Below are 26,310 nucleotides of genomic sequence, written 5' to 3' on the forward strand. Positions count from 1 at the left end.
TCTATCAGGGATGGTCTAGACAGTATTTGGTCCTGCCATGAGGGCAAGGGACTGGACTCGACCTCTCGAGGTCCCTTCCAGTCCTAGTATTCTATGATTCTATGATCTGAGGGTCTCCCCTGGGTACATGAATGTTAAAACTATGGACTTGGACATTTAAAATATAATACTGAAAGTAATTTCTTTAAGTATGGATAAATCTCTGGCATCTAAGGTTTTACAAAATTCTCAAACTACATTTTCCAAGGTCACAGACATAGTTAAGAACGTTGGTTTTTTAAATGTAATTTAAACCTGTCTCTTGTGTAAATTCTGTTGAAACCACTATTGATTGCTGTTTTCTTTTCTAATCACTAAAATTTGCTTCTCTTTGGTAGTCCATTCTCTATGGATGATCAGCACAAAGTCATATGCCACCTGCACATAACTGAATTTTATTCAAAGTATGTATGTTTATCCAAATAATTGTGTAACATTTTGGGGAGTTTGCACTAGAATATGACCATTTATTTACTGTTTTCTCATTTGAAGAAATCCCCAAACAAAAAAATACATAGGTTTGAAACATTTTTTAGTCTTGTTTTAGAAAAAGATTTCTCTCTCTTGTGCCCACAAATTCCGTATTGCAACATGCCATCTGGATCCAAAAGGGCAGAACTCCTGGACTAATTCAACTCATATGAACACGTGTTCTATTTTTTTACACCGTCTCCGTCATAAATTGGAGGAAATATTTGAATGACAGAGTGTCTGATCAGAGTCCTGAAAAAAAATCTCAATTATTTTCTACTGAAATTCTCAATTTTTTTCTCTTTTATGATGAGCTGGTCTTTGATGGGCTTTTTCACACAGTTTCATTGACTATCTTCATGTATTTCCCAGCGCTCCAGTGTAATCTTTTGAGGAGGAGTTGCTTGTAACAGTGAGTATCTGAATACCAGTAAACCTTTCATTGAAATACTGTCAAATCAGCCAAGCCAAATGGTGAATCAGTGTCATTGCTTCCTCAGCTAGAGAAGTGCTATCCAATGGGAGAATACCTGACACACAGCTGCAGATGCATTTCTCACTGTCAGAAGGCTAAGTGTAGGGCCTTGATGCTAGTGAAAAAAACAAAAGATATATTGCATGATGTCAGAATGCCAGGGAGAGGGACACTGCAGCTTTCCCCATTAAACAAGCAGTTTGGCGCCAAAGTTTTATGAGAAGATGGAAGACTCCGATTCAGGCATCACTGGTGCTTTTATGTTACCTGAGTCAATGAAAGTAAGGCATGTTGTTCTGACACACACATCAGTGGTTTTGAAGCAGAACTGCAGTCGTGGGCTGTAGTCTTAGTACCCTCCTCATAACTGAATGGCTATGGCATTTGAATGGAATCTGCTGTTTTGTATGGTTAATGAGGGGGGAAATGCGTACCAAGGAGTCTGGGATGCACTCCAGCTGCCATTCTGAGTAGCCCAAAATGACTGTTTGAGAGAAGTGAAGAAGATGTTGTCATAGTCCCTGCACAGGGGCAGAATGAGTGAGGGAATGCCCAATCGTGGCTGCTTTGTTTTAACTCATCAGTTGCCTTGGGCCCTATCACATGGAATTTGTGAAGTTACCATGAGTATTTATAAAGCACTGAGTGTGGTACACAGACTCCTAACTGAACTGAACTGAGAGGACATGATTGTGCAAAGTGACATTTAAGATCTAACCTGCATATTGAAGTACTCTCAGGGCTCGGATGCATTTTGTTATATTTATTAACTATAGGTCCACTCCTGAAACATTTACTCACAGAGTCGCCCTCTTGCCATCAACAAGACTACAAACATGAGTAAGAATGGCTTGGTACAAGTAAGGATCAAAGAATCAAGCATTTTGTGGCTTTTGGGGCTATCATTTCATAAATATTTGGGGAGAGATTAAAGAACAAAATAGCTCACGTATTTCTAAACTTCTGAAGCAATATGGAAGTGGTACCACATTGTGCATCTTTTGCTACTAACAACTGTAAGTGCTGGAAGCCTGCAGATCTTTTTGAAAGGAGTATGCAAGAACAAATGTTCAATTCAGCATGATATTTGCTTTAATTGCACAATATTCCATAGTCACTCTATAAACAGAAACAGACATTGTTCACAGTATTCATTTTTTGTTTGGTTGCTATAGATTTTTTTAAAAACTAATTAATTGATTAGGGCAACAGTACCAACAGCCAAAGAGACACATCCTACAAAGAAAAATGTACTGCAAGAAAAATACCAATTCTGGTAGCGCCATGGTGCCTAGAGAAAAGCATCAATTAAATTGACAACTTAACCTTAAAAAAATAATCCAGACATTCATTGTTGAAATTTAACAGCAAAACTAAGGGTACATTAATATTCTTCAAGGAAACAAAGAGCATGAGGGCCAGATAACATCAGAATCCATCCACTAAGGGCACACTTGCACGTATCATGTCTACCCTCCAATCATCAGCTTAAATACCTGACAATCAACAAGAGTAAATATCACACATACACATTGAATATGAAAGTGGGCCACAAGAAACACCTGGGAAGTGCAGGCATCCTCCCTCCATTAACACTATTACATACTGTACATGACAATCAAAGAGAGAAAAAAGAAAGATGTAAATAAAAACTGGTCATTCTGAGAACTGTTGCTGACTTTTAAAAAATAAATGAAAATATTAGTCTGAAAATGATTCACTGTGATTGAAGGCTTTCGCTTACCCCTTTCTGGAGCCCCCCAAATGGGATTGTTGGGAGTTTCTGCAGCAGAAAAACAGAAGAGAAAAGGGATTTCTGACTTCTGGTTCAAGGAATACTGGGTCAAATTGCCTCTGTCTGGGCAAGAGTTTAAGGAAAACTTCAGAGGCTTGGATGGTCCCTGGGTCCAATCTGGATGGATTGAGATCTTACCTCCCCACCCCATCAAGTGACTCCAGAGAAACTCTACATTATTTAACAAACAGAAAAAAAATACCAGTAGGAAAGGAAAGGAAAGGAAATAAAAGGGGCAAATAAGCTTTCATTAAAATCTTAATTAATTTCAACTTCAAAGAAAATTCAGGGAGAACTTGGGATTCTCCTCATCTTGGGTTCACTTGTATCCAGTATATATTCATTCATTTAAGTTTTGCCTCCTGAACAGTGTTCTGTTCACAGAGGCTGATTGAAAAACATTTTATTTTCTGTCCTTTGTCACTCTTATCTTATCCGCCACTCTCATTCAGATATCTTCTGAGATAAAGAGATTTTAAGTCATTTCCTTCTTTGAATTTCTCAAATCCCAAATAGTTTGCATTTCTTAAATTTCACACTAATGAAGTGGGGATCATATCTACATTCAAGGATCCTTTCCCAGTTTTGACCACCTATAGTTGATCATTTGCTTGAAAAACAAACACAATGCCAGACTAGATAGTCTCATGGCCTCTGCTAGAGAAGGCAGCCAGCTACTTCCCTCACATCAAAGATGCAGAGGCTGGTGTGTTTACAAATGTCTGACAACAAACATGTAGCTGTTTATCAGAGAGAGTGGTGGGATAGATAGGGGAAAGAAAATCCAAACCTTAAGAGCTGCATACAGTTATCAAAGACTGACAGGAAAACAAGCCTTTGCAATTTACACCTTGATTTCTTGTTGCCAGGAAATCCTGTACATTACTTTAAGAAATAAGAGGTGTTCCTAGAAATCAGCAAAGATGCCTCTTTTCCAGTTCTTATGTTGCTAGCTTTATACTTGTCTAATACCATTTATATTGGGAGTAAAAGGCTGGATATGACATAAGTTTAAATACTAGTATTTTCTAGTTAAGGATATGAAAACCCAGAAAAAACTGGAATCAAGATCTCTGACTCACAGTACTAACTCCTATATTTTCAAAATATTGCCAACAAATACAGTTGGGAATTATGTAGTTAAAATCCCAAACAATATTTTATGAAACTATGGGAAAATATTTTTCTCTGGCAGTTTTGGTTACGGCACATGTTGTGGGAACTCAGGAGGCATTTGAAAGTTGGCTGCTAACAGAAAATTACATAATGTATAGTATGAAAAAATAGCAATAAAAGCTATTTGTCAATACAATTATATATTTTTAACACAACAGTACTTTGTTTTTACTGGAGCCAGCATGCATTTTAGAAATCGCTAAAGGGCACAGAAACTTGAAAATATTTTGCTGCATCCAAAATTTTAGCAACTCTCAAAATTCAATTCCAGATTAAGTTCTGGACTCTAGTACTACAATACACACTTTAAAATTAATCTATTTTCATCCTGCAGCAGTGGATATATGCGTATTACCGGGGCAGATGACTGTTTTGCGGGGCCCCGGACAGCGTAACTCCGCGGGGCCCCCCCTTTGGCACGATGCATGCACCGTGACGCCATGCGCATGCACGGTGGCGCCACGGCACATGCGCGGGGCTTTTTTAAGCACGGGGCCCAGGGCGGCCGCCCCATTCGCCCTGCCCTATATCCACCCCTGCTTATTACACAAACATACACATTACATATATGTGTCTATACACATACATTAATGTTATGACTAGCTACCTACTTCTATTGGATTTTGGTCAAATGTAACTTGCTTTTGAGTGCTGTATTTAAAATAATTTTCCAGGAGATTCAACTGTTTTACTCAAGCAAGCTTTACAGCTGAAGGAGACACAAAATACAGGCAGTCTTTTTTTGTTGAATTAATTTGATTTTTGTCTTTTGTGCTGCCAGCTATCAAGATTGTCAAATAAACCAGCTTTGATTCATAAATAATAGTTCCATTATATCTACTATGCCACTGGTCAGAGTACCTGAAATTTTAATTCACTTGTTCAGCTAAATTTCATCCTCAGTTCATGGCCATAAAATTCTCTATTGACAAACTTTCAAACCAACTTTGACTCTGAGGTATCTAGTCAACATTTTTCTTCTGTGTGGATATTAGTTTATTGAATAAGTGGCATCTGTTTTCCTCCACATCACTAGTGGAGTAGGTATTTCCTTTTGACAGCTTTCCACGATTTATGGGTTTGCATGCTCCGAAGAAAAATAGTACTAAGCAAAAAATTCCAATTCATTACCTCTTAGTACTTAATTAAGTTCATACACATTGCACACTATAGGTGAACCCTGAAATGACTATGACAGCTACTGAACAGCAAGTTATATTATCTTTGGAAGACAAAGAGACTTTTGATTATCTTGACCTCATTTTTTCCATTCATAATATTAATAAAATTTCCTTCTGTTTTGTTCACTCTAACTGTCTAACAGATGTACCAAGGCAGTCTGAAACCAAGAGCATATTCTTGGCTATTTCCTTTTATCTGTGCATTTAGGTACCAAATGTTTTTTACAAATTGTGAAGTCAAGCAATGGCCTCTATCAGCTTACTTCACACAGCTTCAGGTGAATTATGTGGTACAGGCTCCTCCTAATAACGGATACGTTTTGGAAATTATAACAGTCTGACAAAAGCAAAGCAGTGTATCTGGCTACCAAAAGATACAGAAATAAAGAGCCTGTGTTTTACCTGTCAGGGTTCTGCGTACACACATGCATCTGTAAGAGGATCCGCTGGGTGAAAGTCTTAAAGCATTGCCCACATTTCCAAAGATGCCAGTCACTGAACTCAGAATTTAGTTGGCTCGTTGAAGTTGGGCTTGCAAGAACTCGTTGGTTTTTGACACTGATTTGGTTAAATCCTGACTCGATGGGCCCAGACTTATCCAGAAGAGAAAAATTTCTGCTACATGGAGTCTGTGGAAATACTATGGATCGCTGTGGAGTGGCAGGGGGTAGTTTGCTACTTTTGTTAAATGGCTGTAGGGTGTCTTGTCTGGACATGGCCTCCATTACAGTCGATGGGACATTCACTGGGAGAAAACAAAAAGAAGTAAATAAGATCTGCTTTACTGTTTCTTAAAACTAATACAATTTGGGTAGAAAACCCAAAATATTCAAAATCAATTTTCTGCTAACTCCATTCAAACACGTTAACGTTATTATACATATTAAAAGGGCTGGAATGAGAATGCACTCTGAATGGGGAAGCTGGTTCTGACATGAAGGAAGGCATTTGAGGAAAAAGCTGAGAATTTGAAAAGGTCCAGAGAAGAGTGACAAGAGTGTTTAGAAGTGTGATACAATAGGATTCACAACTAAGAGAAAATTCTGCTGGTCTTTCACTATATCAAATCCCTCTGTGTTGCAAAAACCAGACAATTACTAGATAAATTACACACACAGACAGAGCTGGTTCAAAACCCTTCCTCTTCAATCCCCAAAACACAGACCCCTGACACTTGAGTTAAAGCAGAATCCTAGTTGTTACAACTATAGTTCCTTTATCCTATAAATGGGTAGTCACTAAAGGGCAATATTACACCCTCATTTATACATATAATATAAAGCCAGAGTCTTCGTTGTGTCTGCTTGCATGATTAAGGCTGGTAGGATTTAGTGTATCATGAGACATTGCAAAATATATACCTAAATATCTTTGTATTTCAGTTCCCCTCTGATAAAATTGGATTACTAATACATCCCTACCTCACAAAGGTGTTGAAAAGCTAGATTAATTATGGATTGTGAGACGCACACATATTTTGATGAAGAACACAATTTAATACACAAGAAAATAAAATTCTGCATTCAGTGCAACATTTGGATGTAAATGAGTAAATGAGACATAGGGAATCACATATGATCAGTGCATCTACACTGCACCCTTATCTCAAAATAAGCTACGCAATTTGCAAAATTGCTTATTTCTAAATTTGGCACTGTCTACACAGCACCAAATTTCAAAATAAAGTGCTATTCCAAAATGCCTCTTATCCCTCATGGAACGAGCATTACAGGGATGCTGGAATAGCGCACCCATTACTTTGAAATCTATTTTGAAATAACGGGTATGCTCAAAAGATAAGGAATAGCTATTTCAGGATATTTTTGGTAACCCAAAATAGGTCTGCAGCTTAGACATAGCCACAGAAGAAATATTTGAAATCTGCCTCATTTCTTGAGCACTGTCCATCTTGTGCATTGAATGAGGCAAGAGTTCTGTGAAAAAAATAGTATGTGATTAAGTACTGAAAAACTGTACTATAATTCACAGTGTCACATGGATGTCTTAAATTCTGGTGTTTCATAGCTTTTGAATGCTTGGATTTGCAACCATACTATTCTTTCAAGGTTGCACTTGAGAATCTCCCTCTCTCTCACACATACATACACACATATAGATTTACTTTTTGAATACGAGTATATCTTGTTGAGACACAGTACCAGTTTCAAATGATCTGTACAATGAATGACTGTGACTAATGTCTGAATAGTTACTAAAACTAAAACTACTGAAATAAAAAATTCAGTGCAAACCCATGTTATTATGGTACTATAAATAATAAAGTTCCTTTACTCATAAAATAGGCTCTCAGATTGTACAGTGAATAGCATCATAGATAGGCCTAGACACAAATAAGCTAAATTACATGGATTATTATATTTGTTTTGATTGATGAAACATTGATGATTTTGTAGAGTTCCACCCCAGAAGGATGTGCACTGCAGTACATGTTTTAACACATATACACTAAGGTGTATGTACACATACGCTCTTAGGTGTATGGCACAACATATGCAGAAGAGCCTGTCAAATATAAACTTTTCTTTTCATAACACTCCTCCAAGTTTCTGGCACACAAGGAAGATTTAGTTTTTTTATTTGTAAGCTTAAAACCTCCATCAAGAGATTCAAATAATGAAATTAAATAGCGAAGTTAAATTGTCACAGTTTATAGGGGATGAAATTCATCATTGTGCAGAGGACCAGCACAAAGTCTATTATGGTGTTTAGGTTATACATAGGGTTGGGGCTATCCTACTAACAGAGATGATTATTTTCCCCTCTTGTTAGTCTCCCTAACTTATGGGTGAAAGTCCTTGGTTTCCCTTGTAGTGATAATATTTAAAGTTTTAACTGTGATGGGGTTTTGTTCTCTGTATCATTTTTTAATTGTTTTGTAATGTACAACTCATAAAAATGCAAATTATATTTCTGTATTATCCACTGGAGATGATGATTTTTTTAGTGCTAAACATTATGGCCAGTAATGTAATGTCTTTAAAACGCCTCTCAAGTGTAACAGATTTGAAAACTCCAAATGAATAAGGATGTTTATTTTTGATAGTTTAATCCCTGGTATCTTGCTGTTTTATTGCTGCCTGGTTCAGATGCTAAGAGACACAACTTCATCTCAGTTTAGCTCTTACAATATCCAAGTATTTGTGAAGCATAGAGTTGATTATGTGCTGGCAACGACGGGGTCATTTTAACCCAATCAAGGTCATTCAGACTTTTATTACTGGCTTCTTCCACCACACAGACACTTGTGACTATCAAAATGGAAGAGTCCCCTGATTCAAGCTGAAAGAAGGGAGTCCTACACACACACACACGTGTACACACACACACACACACACACACACACACACACACACACACACCAACCCTATGAGATGCTGAGCACAGAAGACAAGTACACATAGCACCTTGCATAATTGTGTCTGTGATATAAATTATAGGCTTTACACAAAAATTCATAATGGGCCAAAATGGCACTGGAGAGGAATGACTAGAGATGGGAATAGCTGTGACAGGAGGGGGGGTTTCATCATCATATCAGGTGATTTGCAATTAGCCTTTATATAAAGGAATTAGCATTTTCTCTCACCACAAGGACTCCAACTCTGTAAACAGCCAGTTTAGGCCGCCATCAATACACCCCACAATAATATAATGAAGCAGCATTGAGAGTGGCAGGAAAGATCACATTATGTTATCTTTTTGGCAAGAAATAAAATTCTATGATAGAACTGTCAACTAGAGAGAGGGTTGGGGAAATAAATTAAGAATAAACTGGCAATAAATCCCTAATAAGAAGTGATTTCAACGTTGCTATGCCATGGCGGATGCCTTGAAATTTAGGTCTTATCCTGCCCACTTGTCAGTACGTAAGCTTTATTCATATAAGTTGTTCCACTGAAGTTGTATATTTTAAGGGTTTTCAGAATCATTTAAGAGTTTTCAGACTCCAGGCCTTTTTCTGTAATCATCAAGCTTTCCTTAAATAAATATCCAAGGGTCACTTCATACTTCTTAAGAAACACAAGGAACAAAACTGAGATATTAACTGTGAAATATGAATTGTGGACATAGAGTTAGAAATACAATACTTACAGTTTTCATCCTGTGCAATACACTGTAAAGGGATTCCGAAGAAAGATGTGTAGCTGTCATTGTACCACACCAGCAGTTCAGTGCCTCTGGGGATATCTATACAGGCCCTGTAGAATATATTTGACCTATTCATAACAAACAGAAAAATAGCCCAGTTTAGAAACATGTAGTACTCCTTTTACCATATGCTCTATTCTGATGGAATTTCATGGTTTTGGAAGAATTTCTGCAAGTTATCCCAAAAGAATAGCTCATTGATTAAGTAACCCTGAATCCATCTCGTCAATGTAGAACTCCAATAAGTGCTTGTAACACAGGATAACAAACAGCTTAAAGCTACTTTGTAATGATAGTAGGAGTACAGGATCTTCCGAAAAAGGGTTTTATTTTCGATAGATCCCTGTTTAAATGGCCTTTTTTCTTTCTTTTCGGGAAAAAACCCTGCGGCTGCCATTATGGAAATGAAGCACGGGAAATTTAAATCCCGGCTTCATTTGCAATTTTGAAGTGTCTAATTTACATCCCTTTTTTGAGAAAAGGGATGTAGTTTAGACATACCTTTGGTGAAAATGACTCGAGTAATTCCAATGAAGTTAGAGTTACACAAATGTAAAAAACTGTGAGATCAGAATACAGCATCTAGAAGAGGAGCTAAAAATCCCTTGGGTTTGTTGAAGCTTTTCGCTTAAGCCTAGAACAGTAAAATACCCTTATATTAAATCGATTGAAATTCAATACATACAAGAAGAGCATTCCACTCTGCCTGAACAATTACACACCAAAATGATATAGGCAAGGTACCAAGAAATGACCATTTTAAAAACAGCTTGCGTAAGACAGAAAAATATCTAGAGACTTTTTTAAAAAGTTAGACCTTAACTGGTTTTCTCAGAGAAGAACTGCTAGAAATATTAGCCTGAAGTTCAAGATAAAAGTGTTTAGACTTGGTAGGCCTTAAATTTAGCCTTTCTGTAAAGAATTTGCCATAGCTGTGCAATTTATTCCTTGTATAACACTGCAGACATAACGAGAATCCTTCGCCACATTTTTCATGGCAGTGAGATATGCACTTGTCAACATATTTTGTCACCGCAAAGTGGCTCTTGGCAACAGGATCATAAAGATCAATAAAAAAGTGCAGATTCTCAATATTTTACTAGCAGCTGCAAAAATTTCATTTATCTTGTTATTTTCCTCGCTTACTGCCACCCTGTCTCAGGAGGGCACTGCTAGCTAAGCAGAATGTTTTTCCCAACATTCTATGAATATCTGACAAAAACTCTTGCCTTCGTGTCTCTGTCTTGCTCTCTTACTCTGCTCCTCTCTCTCTTCCTCCCAAAATTGTACATGTTATTAATTCTTTCCACTGTTACATAAAAATCAAAATTGGAGCCATGCTATAAATCACCAGCATCTCCTAACTTGAGAAAAATCGAGTGTACTTTGTACTTCACCCTTGTAACATTTCATCTCTCAGTTTGGCTTCCCTTAACATAAACACAGCAGCCCAGCAAATGAACGTGCTAAAACCAAATGACACACTCTGCCGCTGAAAGAGCTGAACTGTTTTTGAGCAATGGGTGGTCTGTGAAGCTAGGAATATGCCGAAAAAAAATGTGTAAGTGTACACCGTTCCTTACAAGCATACGGAGCTTCCAAAACTCGCAGAAATCTCTGCATGCTGAAGTACATCAAAGGGATTTTTCCCTTTTCGGATAATATTTCCTTTGCTGACATGTATTTAGTATTGTGGTTGGATGACTCATAAAGATAGCTTCATGGCGTCCCAACGCAGTTGAAGCAGAACACATGCCAACAAACATTATTGTCAGCCTCAAAATAAAAACAAAACGTTCAGCTAAGGGTCAATCAATCAAGAGCGCTTTGAAGAAAATTCCATTTAGATATTACAAATCATAACAGAACGAATTTAAACCAGCTGACTTTCTGTGAGGAGGACGTCCATGTACAATAAAAATTAGACCAGTTTTTCAGTGTCCAACTTTTCTATTTTCTTACACTTGGATTCAGTCACTAGTGATGGATGCCAGTTTTTTAAATTGTGTTTTTGTAGTTCATTTTACAAAGATCTGAAGTAATCAAAAACAGATCAACAGAGGGAACTCTAAGTAAAAGCTCCATCATGAAAGTAGAGTTGTAAAATATACTTAATATTGACAGATGTGTAACGACTTTCTCATGCCCATATTTCATTTAAGTTTTTCATCTATATGTATACCCACACACACACACACACACACACACACACACACACACACACACACACACACACACACACACACACATACTCTACACCTACTTTCCATACACAAACAGTTGTCACAGTGGTTCAGAATGTGTATGGACTACCAACCAAAAGTCCTCTTTGCAAACACAATCATAGTTTAAACAGACAATGAACCACCAGAATTATAACAAAAATATAAATATTTAATACTATAATAAAAGTTTGCAATATGATAAAGCATTGTCATATAGACTTCTTTGAACTGTTACTTCATTTTGACAAGGAGCCAGAAACAAAGTTGAAAAATGCTATTGGGCCATTTGATCATTGTTAAAATGGCTCCCTAGAAGAAAATAATCAAACTGGGTGTATTTTTCATTTTTGTTTGCATTCACATTTATTAAAATATTTAAAATATTAAAAATAAGTTTAAGAATGGTCATTAAAAAACCCAAAATAAATAGCCAACAGCAGGAGTGTTCAGCTTAGTTCCCAAACATTCTTTGATGTACTTGCTAGCATTTAATAAAGCCAAACAGTTCTTTCTGATTCTGAAGGGGAAAGATTTGTTATGGCTGAATTAATATATTCATATATAATTCATGTAATCATACATGTACATTTCTAGGGGTTTTTTGGGGAGGGCAGTGCGGAGGTTGTAGAGGAAGAAATGGAAGCCATTTCTTTACATATTCTTTTTCACATTCTCTCTCTTTTTTTTTTTAACCTCCACTAGCTATTAACATCTTTGGCACAGGCCAGGAGACCATCTTGGCTGCCAGGTGCATTTAGAAGAGGCATATTTGGGTCATAAATGGCCCCAAACAGTCGTCATTGTTCAAAATTCTGCTGTTTTCTATTTAAATGAGGCCCTCTCCTTGTCCTTCTCCCCTATCATAATGATCTATTATTAGGGGTACAGGACAAAGCCACCAAGCAAACTACTCTTTCCAGAGCAGTCTACTAAGACTACTCAAAGGATGTGCAGATTGCTTTGTGCAATGTGATCTGCATGCATGTTCCTCGTTTAATGTAACAAGAGTTTAAATCTTCAGGAACATCAGTGAGATCAGAATCAACCATGCAGCATGTGCTCTAAATGACGTTCCCTTCCCCCAGTTTTTGACAACCAAACATAAGAGCCTTTAAATACATACACTAGTTTGTACTGCACAAAATGAAGCCATTCAAGAAGGCTCAATAATTGTTTGTGACCTGGTGATAATTACACTTCTGACTTTTCATTTCAAGTATTTTTTCTTGTGGCAAATAAATCAAGGCATACTATACCTGTACTGAACTACTGTTAGGTTCTGCTCCCCACAGTGCCTTGCACATCGGATATACCTCATCCAACTTGACTTACTGGGTTCCCCACCATCAATAAAGTGCTGTAGTGTCCCATCTTGGTCATATATCTGAAGAAGAGGTCAGAAGGCCAAGTAGTTAGAAAGAATCATCAGCAATCATTTTCACTGCTTTGCCAGTGTCTCTGTGTGCCTGTTCCAGAAATTTATTGCCAGGAGATGTGTCACTGCTTATTGATGTCCTTAGAAATACCAATGGAATAGCAGAGAAATATTTTTGGTGATGCAAGTTTATCATGTTTTTCTTATCAAGCCAATCTTTTTTATATTAAACATATTTGTGGTGTCTCAAAGATGTGACCATATTTCCCAAAGAATATTTAACCTATTTTGACAGGCCAGCCTTAAATAATGAACTGCCAGATAAACAAGAAAATCTGGATGCAAAGGCTTCTTTGAAATGGCTGGAACAGCTGAGCAAGGGTGAGTAATCCCTAAACAAGGATCACTTCTTTCACATTTCAGATAGAGCAAAAGCTTGTACTTCAGGATAGATGGGCACAGAGGATAATACAGAATATACTGAATAATTGGGGAGTTCTAAGATTCAAAATATTAAAATTAATAGAAGTGGAAACTGAAAGAGTAATTTAAAAAAAATCCCCCTGAAGAGTCCTTTAAAAATGCAACTTGTGAGGTAGCAAATAAGTAACCAGTCTTGAAGGATTTATGTTTTTTTAAATGTGACATTGCTGCAAAGGACAGGAAAACCAATCTGAGGTTTAGAAAAAAAAGTCTCTCTTCCCCCTTCTTACTGGGTCCTTCTAGAACCAAACATCAAAACTCTTGGGAGGCTTGATAATTTTAGGTTTGCTTTTAGTTTGCTGTTATTTTTCATATACAGCTGCACTCATGAGTTCTGACTGGGATTGGAACCAAAAGACCTAAACTAAAGTGATGCACCCAGTTTGCACGGCCTTTCTAATCAAATTTTGCATATCACGTGGATAGTTTCATTAAGTTTCAGATCAACACTCAAAAAGTTGGGTGCTTATCCAAACCAAAGCTGAGCTCCGGACCTGTCAAGATTGCCCACTTACTAATTCTTGTCCCTCTAAGAACACTTTGTTTCATGACATCATTGCAGAAAAACATCTAAGCCTACTAAAAATAGCCTGCCCTTTTAAAAACTAGTTCAGCTAATAAAACAGGAGAAACACATATATTAAACTGAATTGAAGATTTTAAAAGAAAGCACATTATCAATTCCATAAACTCAATTTTATGTTGGGAGGATTGATCCAGAAATGATATTAAATAAATCCAAGTAAATATGTCTCAATCATCATTAAAAAAAACCTTTAACTCATACACATATTAAATGCACCAAACAGGGCCAGCCTAGCAGTATCAAAGTACCCTACCATGTGGGAGACATGGCCTTGTTTCTTTGCTTCTGGTTGGGAAAGGCTGGGAGTTCCTCAGAGGCGATGTAATCACGGGGGCTAGGTATACACTAGAGGACAAAGTTGAACTAAGATATGAAACTCTAGCTATGTGAATAGTGTAGCGGGAGTCAATATACCTTAGTTTGAATTTCCATGGCATCCCTACTGCGGGACTTCTCTTATTCTTCATGACCCAGTGGAGTACCAGCATCAACAGGGGCATGACCAGTAGTTGATTTAGAGGGTCTAGTAAGAATTGAACACCGGGAGATCAATCTCTGCAGTGTTGCTCTCCTGGTAAGTGGAAACAAAGCTTAGGAGATGATGAAGGGGAAAGTGAGTCTTCTATAGTAACCCCTGTAAGTTAGTCATGAGTGGCTTTAACCTCCTGAAGATGGAACTATGCCGGATGTTTCTTGACTGGATGGTCAGCTAACCCAAGAGCTAAGAATTACTGGAATAATTAGGTGAACATAGCAGGGATCCTTGGGGTTTTAAGGGTGTCTTATTGGAAAAAAGACCTATGTCTAAAAAGGACAAGTAAACGTTCATGATGGTTTTCATTTGTTGTTTTTTCCAAGTATGGTACCTAGTTATTAATTAACATAAACATGAACTGACATCCCTTTTCATATAAATTCATGCTAATTTATTGTGCAAATATAGGCAAATACGCTACAATGAATAAAACGTATGTAATGGAGAGGAAAATTTGTACAGGAAATATGCCCACAAAGAGAGTGAGAGAAGGAAAAGTTAATGACTAACAGTATTTGGCTGGAACCATCTTGGCAAAATCTGCCTAAACATTTTTTTACACAATGTTTATTATTTATTTACTAAAAGCATTTATATGGTACCTGGCATAGCAACAGGGCTTACAATGAGGCAAAAAATCTCATTCATAGGCTAATATCCTCCTCTATGCCATGAATTCTAAAAGATAGAGATGAAAGGATGAGACCAGCAGACCAGGTGAGAGGGGAAATGGACCCATCATTTATAGATAAATTGTAATAAATAGCATTTCCTGCATACCTCTGACTGTTTTATCTGTTCACTTATCCATACCTTCTGGGATTACTTTTAATAGAGTCCAGAAGAAGCTGCCATGGTGAAAATATTCTGTCCTTAAGTCTTAAGTATTCTTTCCTTAATTCCATCTAGAGAACCCAACTGCCTCTCTCAGGAGTGGAATCCAATCAATTCATTGTCTCCTTTCTCCTTTGTTAGTTTTACATTAACATTTCCTCTCTTTAGTTAGTTATAATTTATTATAAGTAGTACACTGATACAATTCAGATACAGACAAGAGGTTACTGTATGTGAGTTATTTATATGGTATGACTTTTGTTCCTTTTTTATTTATCTCTATGCAATAGGATATTGCTATTTTACAGATACTGAGATTATATACTCACATTTGAGTGCAAAACTGTATGATGATTTTGCAATTATATTCCCTTAGTTTCAGAATATTAATGTCCCAGCTTTCTTGTCCAGAGCCCAGATATAGGTCAAAGTGAGTACCAGAAAACAATGGAGATATATGAAAGGCAGATGACCAACCTCTATCCAGTAACGCCATCAATACTGCCACATAAACTAGATGTGTTCAGAGCAGGATATAATAGAGACCACAGCTTGGTAGTTGGTACGCTGAGACTGGTGCTTCTCATCCCTCATATAATTGTTTCATCCACCCTGTTCATTTTTCCTCCATTTTTTTTTATCAAATGCTAATGTTGTCAACTTTTTCAGGGCAGGTTTTGTCTTTTAATTGCATGTATATACACCCTATGTAAGGGGGTCCTGATCTTTGATTGCAGCCTTTGAGGCCTATCATAATACAATAATCAATAACGATTAAAATAATAAAATAATAGTCTTTGCAAACCAGATAATATAGCATATAAGTGATCCTTGACAAAGCAATGAAAAACTGTTACTAAACAAAACAAAAAGCTACAGTATCCAAGCAGTTGAATAAGTTTCAGAATATGTATGGGCATGTGCATGAATTTAAATGTAATTGCTTTTGGGGAGCATGTTAAACACACACATATTATACACATTAAACCATATTAGCCGACACGTATGTTATATGCATAGAAATAAAAAAGCATTAGACTCACCATTTCAACAATAATACATGCATCATGGAGCCATCTGAAAAAAAAGGTTACCGATCTTTTGTAACTGTTATTCTTTGAGTAGAAACGTAAAATCCCAGTTAATCAGTTAACAGTTAAACCTTAGGTTTAACCAGTTAACTGATTAAGTAGTATCCTGTTTTTGGCCCTCCCCCCCCGCCCCCACTTGGGGCTCCCAGCACTTTTTGCCGGCCCCAGCAGTCCCAAGTGAGGGGGGGAAGGGGGTTCTGCTCCCAGCTCCCCTGTGCAGGGTCCAGCTCCTGACATCTACAGGGCTACTCCTGGTTCCAGTTAACCAGGTACCTGTTCACATCCCTATCTTCAAGATGTACTGCTCTTGTCCTCTCTATTCTAGGGGTGCAAATGCCCATGTGCATGGTCATCGGTGATTTTGGCCTTAGCAATAGGCAAGCTAGCCCTAATGAGTAGACGTCCATCATAGCGGGCTACAAGATTATCATAATCAAGACCATCTCCCAGGACAAGGTAGCTCTGCGGGGTGTGCTGACTGAACCATGCCCTTGCTTTGCATGCATGTCAGTTTAGGAATGCCAGGAGGGAAAAAACTACCAGGATGGAAATGGGCAGAATCTCGCAACCCTGTGCATGGGCAATGGTAAACAAAATGTCTCATGGCCCACACATAGAACTCCAATGGTCCGCATACTGTTCATGGGCTGCAGGCTGCCCACCACTGCCCTATGCCCTGTCAGTTCCTTCTTGACAGCTACTGTCAAAGTGCTCTGGTAGAGAACAGGAGAGCAGATAATGGATTGGACATGAGCTACACATCTCAAAGAGTAACAGTTATGAAAGGCAGGTAACCGTTTTTCCTTCTTTCAGTGCTTGCTCATGTCTATTCCATTCTAGTTGACTCTCAAACAGAATCCCTAGAAGCGGGTTCAGCATTCACAGACTTGCAGAATGGAGCACTGCTCTGCTGAAGCCAGCATCATTTTTAGCTTACCGGGCAGTGCACACTGTGAAGGGAATGTGTGGATGGTTGACCAGGTTGTGGCCTGACAGATTTCTTGGATCAGCTCTTGGGCAATGAAGGCTGCCAAGGATGCCTGCACCCTAGTCAAGAGAGCCATCACTATGGGCAATGGGGGTACTTTCGCTAACTCATAACTGGAACAGATGCAGGCCATGATCCATGATGATATTCTTTGGGCAAACCCTGGGCAACCTTTCATCCTGTCTGCAATTACAATGAACAACTGCATCAACTTACAGAATGGCTTTACTCTAGCTATGTAGACGGCCAGTGCCTGTCTGATGTCCAGGGTATGCGATCTGCATTCTTCATCCACTACGTGAGACTTTGGACAAAGGACTGGCAAGTATAACATCTTGACCTGTGTGGAACTGGGAGATGACCTTGAGAAGAATGGCCAGCTTAGCTCCAATGCATCCAAGACCAGGGTATAGCCCTGAGCCACTAAGTCTATGACCCCGTGATCTGATCTAACCCCGACCAGGCCAAACAGTAAGGGAAAAGACAGTCAAGGAAAGAGTGGAAAGGATCTGGCAAAATGGGTGCTTCTAGCCCCCTTGGTGCTTTGCTCAGCCAGGCTGCACAGGAGAATGGGATGACAAAGGTCAGCAGCAGCTAAATCCATTGTCCCATTTCCTCTCAGGGCCTTGGACAAGGCTGCCAGTGTCATAGTGGTGGAGGAGTCTGGAATGACTACCTGGGCACCCGAGGAGTGTGCATCCTCAGAGAGCAAAGAGTCATCCACATCTCCTTGAGGCCTGTGTCTCATCTGGTTGGATAAAAGGCCAACACCATCAAGTGGGAGATCCTGACTAGATGCCTGCATTTCCTGGGAGAGGTCTGCAATCTGGAGGAACTGTGCCTCATAACCATTACTGACATAACCACTCAGGCAGCCAAATCAGCCACATCCAAGATATTTGGAGGGAATACTGTGCCACCATGGTACCCTCCTCTACAAGGATTGCAAATGGCCTGGGCCACGGAGTCCTTGAGCTTGTGAAGGACAAGTTAAAATTATAGAGGCCCAAGAGGCCCTGGTGGGTTGCCACCCAAAACTTAAGCCTGAATATGCAATACAATTTGTGACCAAAAAAGTCCAGCCTCTTAGCCTTTATTTTTAGGATGGAACTGATGGGGCTTTTTCATTGTCTGCAGACATGACCAACTTTCCCAGATGAGGGTGTCTATATAAATACTCAAACCCTTTTGCAGGTATAAAGTACTTTCTCTCTGCCCTCTGGAACATGGGTGGGGTAGAGGATGGGGTTTGTCAGATGGACATGGTAATGTTCAGGATCCCCTTGTGCACTGGCAGTGCAACATGGACTGGGGTGGATGCCCAAGAGTATACTAAACAATGTGTCCATCTACTCCTCCATCTCCTCTGCCTTGAGGCCCATGTTCAAAGCCACCCTGCTGGGACCCTAACTCACTGAACACCGATCTACTAACTAACAGACACAGAACTATTTACAACTGGGAGCACAAGGCTGAGACAAGAGAAGAAACTGCTCGCTGCTTATGAAGAAAGGGTCAGAGATGTTCCGACTGACCACCATGGATGGTAAGAAGGAACGAAGAGCATAGGGCCAGTGGCTCCTGATATACTGTGGCATAAGCAGGGCAGCCCAGGGGGCATCACAGTCAGTCCTCTGGATACCACTAAGACAAAAATCTCCAACGACCGGACACGTGGTTGCTTGCTCACCTAGAATGGAATCGGCATGAGCAAGCAGTCAAAGAAGAATAAATGTATCCACAAACACTTGGTACCTGGGATCGCAGAGCTCCTTCAACCCTGGAACCACAGCAGGGAGAGAAGAGAACCCCTCCAGCCAGAGGAGTTGTGTTCCCCCCCACACACACCGCAGCCCCCGGATCTGGAGGAACTCTTGATCTTTCCCTGATGCAGCCCCAAGACCAAAGGATCTCTCTCCCCGGTTGGGGCTGAAGGAGCTCTGTGTCCTTGCTTGGCCCACTTTGTGCATGCCACAAAGAATGTGTGTCACCTATTAAATTTAAATGAGACCTGGCACCTCCCACTTGGATCAGAGCCACCAGCCCCAAAACAAGCTGATGTCCTAGGCACTGCCACAAAAATAACAACAATTAATAGTAATAAAATGAATAACAATATGCCATACAAGACATGGCTAAAGCATTCAGAAAAATTGGAATCATTTGCACCCTGATGCTACTAGCTGTGCCATAACATGGCAAGTATTGGCAAAATATACCTCCTGTGCTGTTGGATGTACAAGGTCCTGAACAGCCACCATAAGTGTAATGGCAGGTTAGAATTTCAATGGAGCATTTCTGCACACAGAGAAGAGAGCAGCAGAAGAGCAGTTAAATACAACTTCACATGAGAGACAGTGAAGGGAAAAAATGGTTAGTTCAGTCAAGTTCTTTCCTCTCTATCTGTTGCTTAGCTTTGTTCTCTTTCCATGGCTTAATGAAAGTTTGTGTCTTTTGAAAGTCTGCCTGCATTTTATTTTTCCACTTAGCCCAATAAAAAGTATTAGTGTACCACTTAATTGACCTCTTGTTTTCCTTGCTTGCAAAAAGAGGAAAGACTGGCCCTCACAGTGGAATTTTTTTAAGAGAAAGCTTATATGGTTTTGCATTCGCATTCTAAAAGTGACTATTAAAATTACAGTATACTTTTATGTTGGAAGACATCACAGAGATGATAAAAACACCAAACTGCAAATTAATTCTTAAATTGGTAGGGGATTTTTTACTTACTGCAGTTCAATACTGTCTATACTGCTATGACCAGGCCATAGTGCTGCTCAGAGTGCATGTCCCCGCACTTTGGGACAGTGCTCCAGCAGTGATTTAAAGGGCTGTGGGCTCCATGCGCTGCTCACTGGGTCCTATGGTAATTACTCCCTTTACACCTCTCCCCTTTCCTCCCCCCCCCCCCCCGCCCCCACTGGCAGGCCTACATATGACACATACAGTAAACTTCCAATAATCCAGCACCTTTAGGGGCCTGGGGTGGAGTGGGGGGGATGCGACCCTTGGCGCTGCAGGACAAACTTGGCAGCACCCCATCTGCTCTGCCCCAGACTTCCTCAAGTCAGCCACTGCTGAAACTGACCAGCAGCTGACTCCGGGAAGCCCGGGGCACAGCACGCTCTGCCTCAGGCTTCCCTGAGTCATCCACTGGTCAGTTTTAGCAGCGGCTGAATTGGTGAAGCTGGGGGCAGAGCAGCTCCAATTGTCCGGCTGCCCGGAGCACTTCCAGGTTCCAGATGGTGCTGGACCATCAGGAGTGCCAGACCATTGGATGCCAGACCACTGGAGTTTTACTGTACAAGGTCATGGGATTTATAATATTTAGAAAGGATGAGATTTTCAAAAGATTGCTCTCAATATTAGATACAGGATGCTGCCTGTAGGAGTTTCTTTGGTAAGGAACCTTCCAATTATGGAATTCTGAGCCCTCCCAAAGGAGCTAAAATACCCTGGTCTTCAGGACATATTGTAATGCTCATATTTTTATTTAGATTTTTGGAGAAGAGAACTGTGTGTAAGAAGGGCTGAGATTTGTGGTACTCGGACATGATATCACAGATCAGTTATTTGTTTTGGGAAAGTCGCTGTTTGTGTCACTGTATTTTTTAAATTATGGTAACTAGAGTGCTGGATGGGCATTTTTATGCCCTCTCGTGTTAAAACCTTAATCAGTAGATAATAACTAAATAATGATGCTTCAAATGGCAAACATATTGAGAGAAAAATACAAACCAAAACCCAAGGACACTAGGACAAATATGGAACAAAAAACGTTTAGAACAGCTCTAGACGCTTCTCAACATTTTAATATTTTTAGAATTTTAAATATTCACTATTTATACAATAATTAGCAATGATCCTAGACATAAGGATCATGCTAGCATTCCCAATGGTTTGATCTCTTTGATAACTCAAGCACACTCTTTATTTGAAGAGAATAGGCTATAATTAAGTAAAGTAACTAACAATTTGTATGGCAGAGAGTTTTGGAGCCCCATATTGATCCTATTGATTTCAAGGGAGTTGACTTCTAATGTAGTTAAAGTTAAGCACATGCTAAAATGCTTTGATAGATCAGGATTACAGCATCTGGTCTCTACAATGCAAATTACTTGAAATCTCTGGACTTACTTAGGCTGCACATAACATGTGAATAATAATGATTATTCATTTTTGTTAAGTACTTGAGATATATAAATGGAAATGTTCTATGTGTATTAGTGTATTAGCATATTAGTTACATCCGTCAGGGGCTGTAACTAAGCAATGTGGTTCAGTGTCTTGTGGTACAGTAGCTTAGCTAGTGCTACAGAATAAAATGCCTTGTGTCTGACACTTAATATGTTATTAGTTATTTAGCACTTCTGATCCGTATCCAGAACAAAAATAAGGTACACCGTGTGTGAGTAGCTAACTCAGTTGCTTAGTAAATATGAATATTTTGACATGAACTTACTGAATGAGGAAGCATCAGTAAAATAATTATAAAATTTAGCCAGTGTTGCTCTCTCCTTTGATTTATTAACCTGGTAACCCATTTATCCTATTTAGTGAACATTTGAAAGTCATATCCTTATTCATCTATGCAAAACAAAACATGAAAAAGACCAATGCCAAATCACAAATATGGGAAATTCCCCAAGCAAAAAACTTCATTTAAAAATTGTTTAAATTTGCTAGGTGCTACCAAAACCCAGCATTTAAAAGCAAAGCAATACTTAGATAAAGACATAATTTATAAACCACTAGTAGCTACATAATAAACAAGCAAGCACAAAATTATGATTACATCACAGTACAATAACCTTAAATTTGATGCAGAATAAGTATTATTACATCAGTAATATCAAAATACAAACATAAAACTATTTTGAAAAATAATTTAAAATTGTCATGTATAGATGAATTACATCCAGAACTAATTTTACCAAACACTGATAATGTTACTCAAGGTTTCTCTTCAGCTATATAAACATTCTTTCCAAGAAATGTCTGTTATAAGTGCTTTTCCAAAATTCAACTCCCCGTTGATAAACAGATTAACCTGATATTTTGCATTTTAAAGTATGCCTTTAAAAGTCTATCTAAGGACAGATATATCAAGATAACAAATATATCTTTTTAAAAAAACAAAGATCCTTGATTTTGTGTTAAAGTGATTGGATTGTGATGAAATATTCATTCATTAATAGGTGATGATAAAAATAAACATATCACACCTATTTGGATGGTAAGATACTATAGGTGATGTGATTGTCATTGTTGTCACTTAAAGTCAAGTTTTCTTTTAAAACATCTTTTGTTTTGCAAATTTTTATATTATACACACTTTTCTGCTGTAGTCAATGGTTTCAAAAAAAAATTTAGATGCACTTAAAATATCCTTAATTACTATTAGCAGAAAAAGAACCTCCAACTACGTGAGCAGTGAGGAAACAGACGGAGGCCTCTTTGGGGAAAAAAATTAAAATGAAACATTCTTGAACGTTTGTTGGAGATCCTCCCCAGCAGCCTCTGCACATCTTTGAAAATGTAGAGAAATCAATCTTGATATTCAATGATCTATAACTGCCCAGGCTATCCTAAACACTTCTCTATAGTTAGTCATCTCTGGGATGGACTGTACATCATGCAATATCTGCTTAATGTTTCTTCTCTTTTATCTAGCAGGCATCCTCTAGCCATTTTTAAAAAAGAAAACACTTGCCAACTAATATTAAAAGCTATTTGGACTTAATGTATCTCAAAGGATTATAGCACATGAAAATATAAATATGGTTTGGAACTGTCTATGTTAGGTGAAAGGCTTCATCTCTCACTTAGACCCCAATCCAGCAAATGCACACATGTAGTCTCATTGGCCTCAGTGGGACTACTTGTGTAAAGGGAAGCATCTGTGTGAGGGCCTGCAGAACAGAGGTCTAATTCTGGAAAGCTGATGAGTTCATAAAACTATTGATTTTAAATAAAAGTCTCAACATTCGATTTTGACACTGAAACCTGGAAGTCCCCATTGTAAAAGAGACTTCCACATAACAATTAGGTCTAGTATTACTCAACAATATGGTCCTACATGGTGAAGTTACAGACTTAAAACCAAATCTATGTTTTATTGGTACTCTATAAACTAGAAGTTCTCCAGCACAGAGATAAGGGCATGAAGGCAAAGTAACTTTTATGGCTGTAATACACAATGTACATCAGTTCACAAAGGCAAATCTCATGAAATGCGCTCTCTCACACACACATGCACACATACGCACACGTGCACATGTAAATTAAAGCTGATGGAGTTCCTACAAAACATTTTATGGCCTCCTCATTGTATGCTTTTGTATCTGCTTAATGGCTCCAGTGATACAATAAAGTAAATGTTGGTGTTTAGTGCACCAGTGGTTCCAATGCAGAGGATTTTGCTTGGTTTCAGTATTTGAAGATTCATCTTGTGCCCCATTCCTCATTCCTGTGGATGCAGTCACAAGGGCATGTTGAGAGCAGCTACAGTTCAGTGTGCTGAAGAAACATCACCACAGACTATGCTGAGGCAGTTTTCCTACCTCTTCTCCACTATCTCATTTACCTGGGACACGGCGTGCAATAATCGACCATTTTGCCAGACTGGGCTCAGTGTGTAAAGACATTAGCCTCATGAACAGCAATGAGCAAAAAAGAAGAATGTTCCAAGAAGGAAGAGATAATGGGGGGGAAAAGAGGGAAACAAATAATCAAAGATGTGAGAGAATCCTAAGAGAAGAACCTGACACGAAGCCCAGCTGGGTGCAGCAGAGACTCCAGCAGGTGTGCTCAAGGAGGGGTTCCATATGTGAACTCCTTAATGAAGAAGGCACAGGCTCTCAGTCCCATTAAGTGCCTGAAATTGCAAACCATTCCTCATGTGAATAGTCCCACTGAAATTATTGGCATATTCATATGGGAAGAAACTGCAATTCCTAAAATGGTACCCTACGGTACCTAGCTGACCTTTGTTATCTCATTGCTTATGAACACATGGCCATGTCCTTTGGTATGTAACAGTAGATTTTGTCATCCATGACATTTAATGTCTGTATTCACTTTACCAAATAATCCCAGCATCATCTGTCATTAAAAAAGAAGTCAGCTAATTCTGTAACGCCATGTTTTTGCTCATTTGTTTGACATTCTTTTAGTTCATGTTCACACAGAGAATCCCATTGGGCAAAAAAGTTAAAGTAGTAAAGATAGTTGAGCACAAGTAACATTTCAGATTAGTGCTTTAGACTAGTGTTTCCCAATCGTTTTGAAACCAGGGACTGCCTTGCTGATTTCCTAATCTGTGGGAGCTCAAAGCCACCCACACCCATCCCTTGCCCAGAGGCCTGGCAATTCTTCAGTATAGCTTGTGGTCTTACTCATACTCAATATGAAGGTTTAGCCATGGGGACTCCCAGCTAAGGTCTTCAAGTTCCTGCATATAATGCTTTATCTTGATCTGAGCAGCTAGGGGCATGCAGGACTGTAATCTTGATGGCCAACACCTCCATATTCAAGATGAGAGGGCTCACAAGACACAACATACACCTCCTTGGACTGCACTTTGGCAGTTTAATGCTTTAAAAATATTCCAAGAAAAAATGAAATTAAAAATAAATAAAAGTAACAATTTTTGAAAGCTTATTCTGTAAAAAATAGTGATTCTTAAATAAAAGCCCATACTGGAAACAACTTATTTTTTAAGCAACGGTAGGTAGGGATATAGGGTATCATGTTCCACTGAGATCATCATTCCTGATGATCCAGCAGAGAATAAGGAAAGTCCGAAAAGGAAAAACAGTCTTGTGTTCAAAGCCCTGCACAAAGACTCAAAAGGTTGGGGTTCAGTTCCTCAATATATGCCACAGAGTTACTCTGTGACCTTGAGGAAGTTACTTAAATTCTCGGTCTTGAATTCCCAACTGTTTAAAATAAAAAGGATAGTATTTTCTTCCATCCTTTGTCTTCTCTTTGTAGATAAGTTCATAAAAGGCAGGGACTACCTCTTACTACTGTACATGTTAGTAAAGCACCAATTTCAATGAAGCCATAATCAGAGTTGCTTGCAGGCTCTGCTACAACAACAACTGTTTAAATGCTTTTTGAAGTCCACCTTTCTGAAAGAGCTGTTCCTGGTTGTCATGAGCAAAGGAGTTAATTTTTAAAAAAATACTTAACTTCTTTGTGCAAGTTTTAAATAATGAAGTACATTGTTATTTTTAGTTTTGAATATTTTGGAATGCCTGGAATGCCAAGTTCCCAAGATGATGATTAAAAGGTCAAGTAATAAAATATGTGATAAACTATGCCTGAGATTCCTCATAAAACAAATGAGTAATGGCTGTAAAAACTGTGTTGCTGTACTTTAATACTGAAACATATATGTGTTGTATCAGTTCTTTACTGTCATTATAGAAAGTAAATCAGCATGATGATGTTTAATTTGCAGCTAATCTTATGTCAAAGCTGAAGTCAGAATCAGAAAAAAACAATTGAAAAGAGTCTATAAGGGTGTTTGTAGTGGACACTTTTTGGACAATGTGAAATGGATTTTTTTTCTTATTATGGTGCAGCGCAGATATCGGTAAGTATCATATTAGGTTTCTTTAGAAGATAACTGGGGTTTCTGTGAGGATTATAAAGTAGATTAGAACATGTTCAAATCACAGTCACAGGAGCACTCCAGAGCTGTTAAGCATTTGGCATATCTCACTTATCTCTAAGGGTGGCAGAGGCCATCAATACAAAGAGGACCATCAATCAATCTGGGGTCTTCTTCAGACATCTCCTGTCAGCTGATCAGAGGAAGACTTTGGGGAATCAACTTTCCATTATCAGGATTTGGTCTGTGATCAGAACAAGCCACTG

At 38.6% G+C, this 26,310-nt stretch overlaps 1 protein-coding gene across 2 annotated transcripts in view; it reads right to left on the bottom strand.

Annotated features, from left to right (window-relative positions):
• Positions 1–26,310, bottom strand: part of PRDM6 (PR/SET domain 6) — a 96,055-nt gene that overhangs the window by 19,169 nt on the left and 50,576 nt on the right. Inside the window, exons 4-7 of one of the 2 annotated variants that reach the window (XM_075931939.1) lie at positions 12,789–12,916; positions 9,251–9,375; positions 5,540–5,882; positions 1,894–2,768 (exon numbers count right to left, since the gene is read on the bottom strand). In XM_075931939.1, coding sequence (XP_075788054.1) covers positions 2,726–2,768; positions 5,540–5,882; positions 9,251–9,375; positions 12,789–12,916 — 639 coding nt within the window. In that variant the 3' untranslated portion in view covers positions 1,894–2,725. Of the gene's footprint in view, positions 1–1,893; positions 2,769–5,539; positions 5,883–9,250; positions 9,376–12,788; positions 12,917–26,310 lie in introns of those variants that run through there. The other variant, XM_075931937.1, reaches the window with a different exon arrangement.

Source organism: Pelodiscus sinensis, chromosome 6 (genome assembly GCF_049634645.1).
Source record: "Pelodiscus sinensis isolate JC-2024 chromosome 6, ASM4963464v1, whole genome shotgun sequence".
Taxonomy (NCBI): Eukaryota; Metazoa; Chordata; order Testudines; family Trionychidae; genus Pelodiscus; species Pelodiscus sinensis.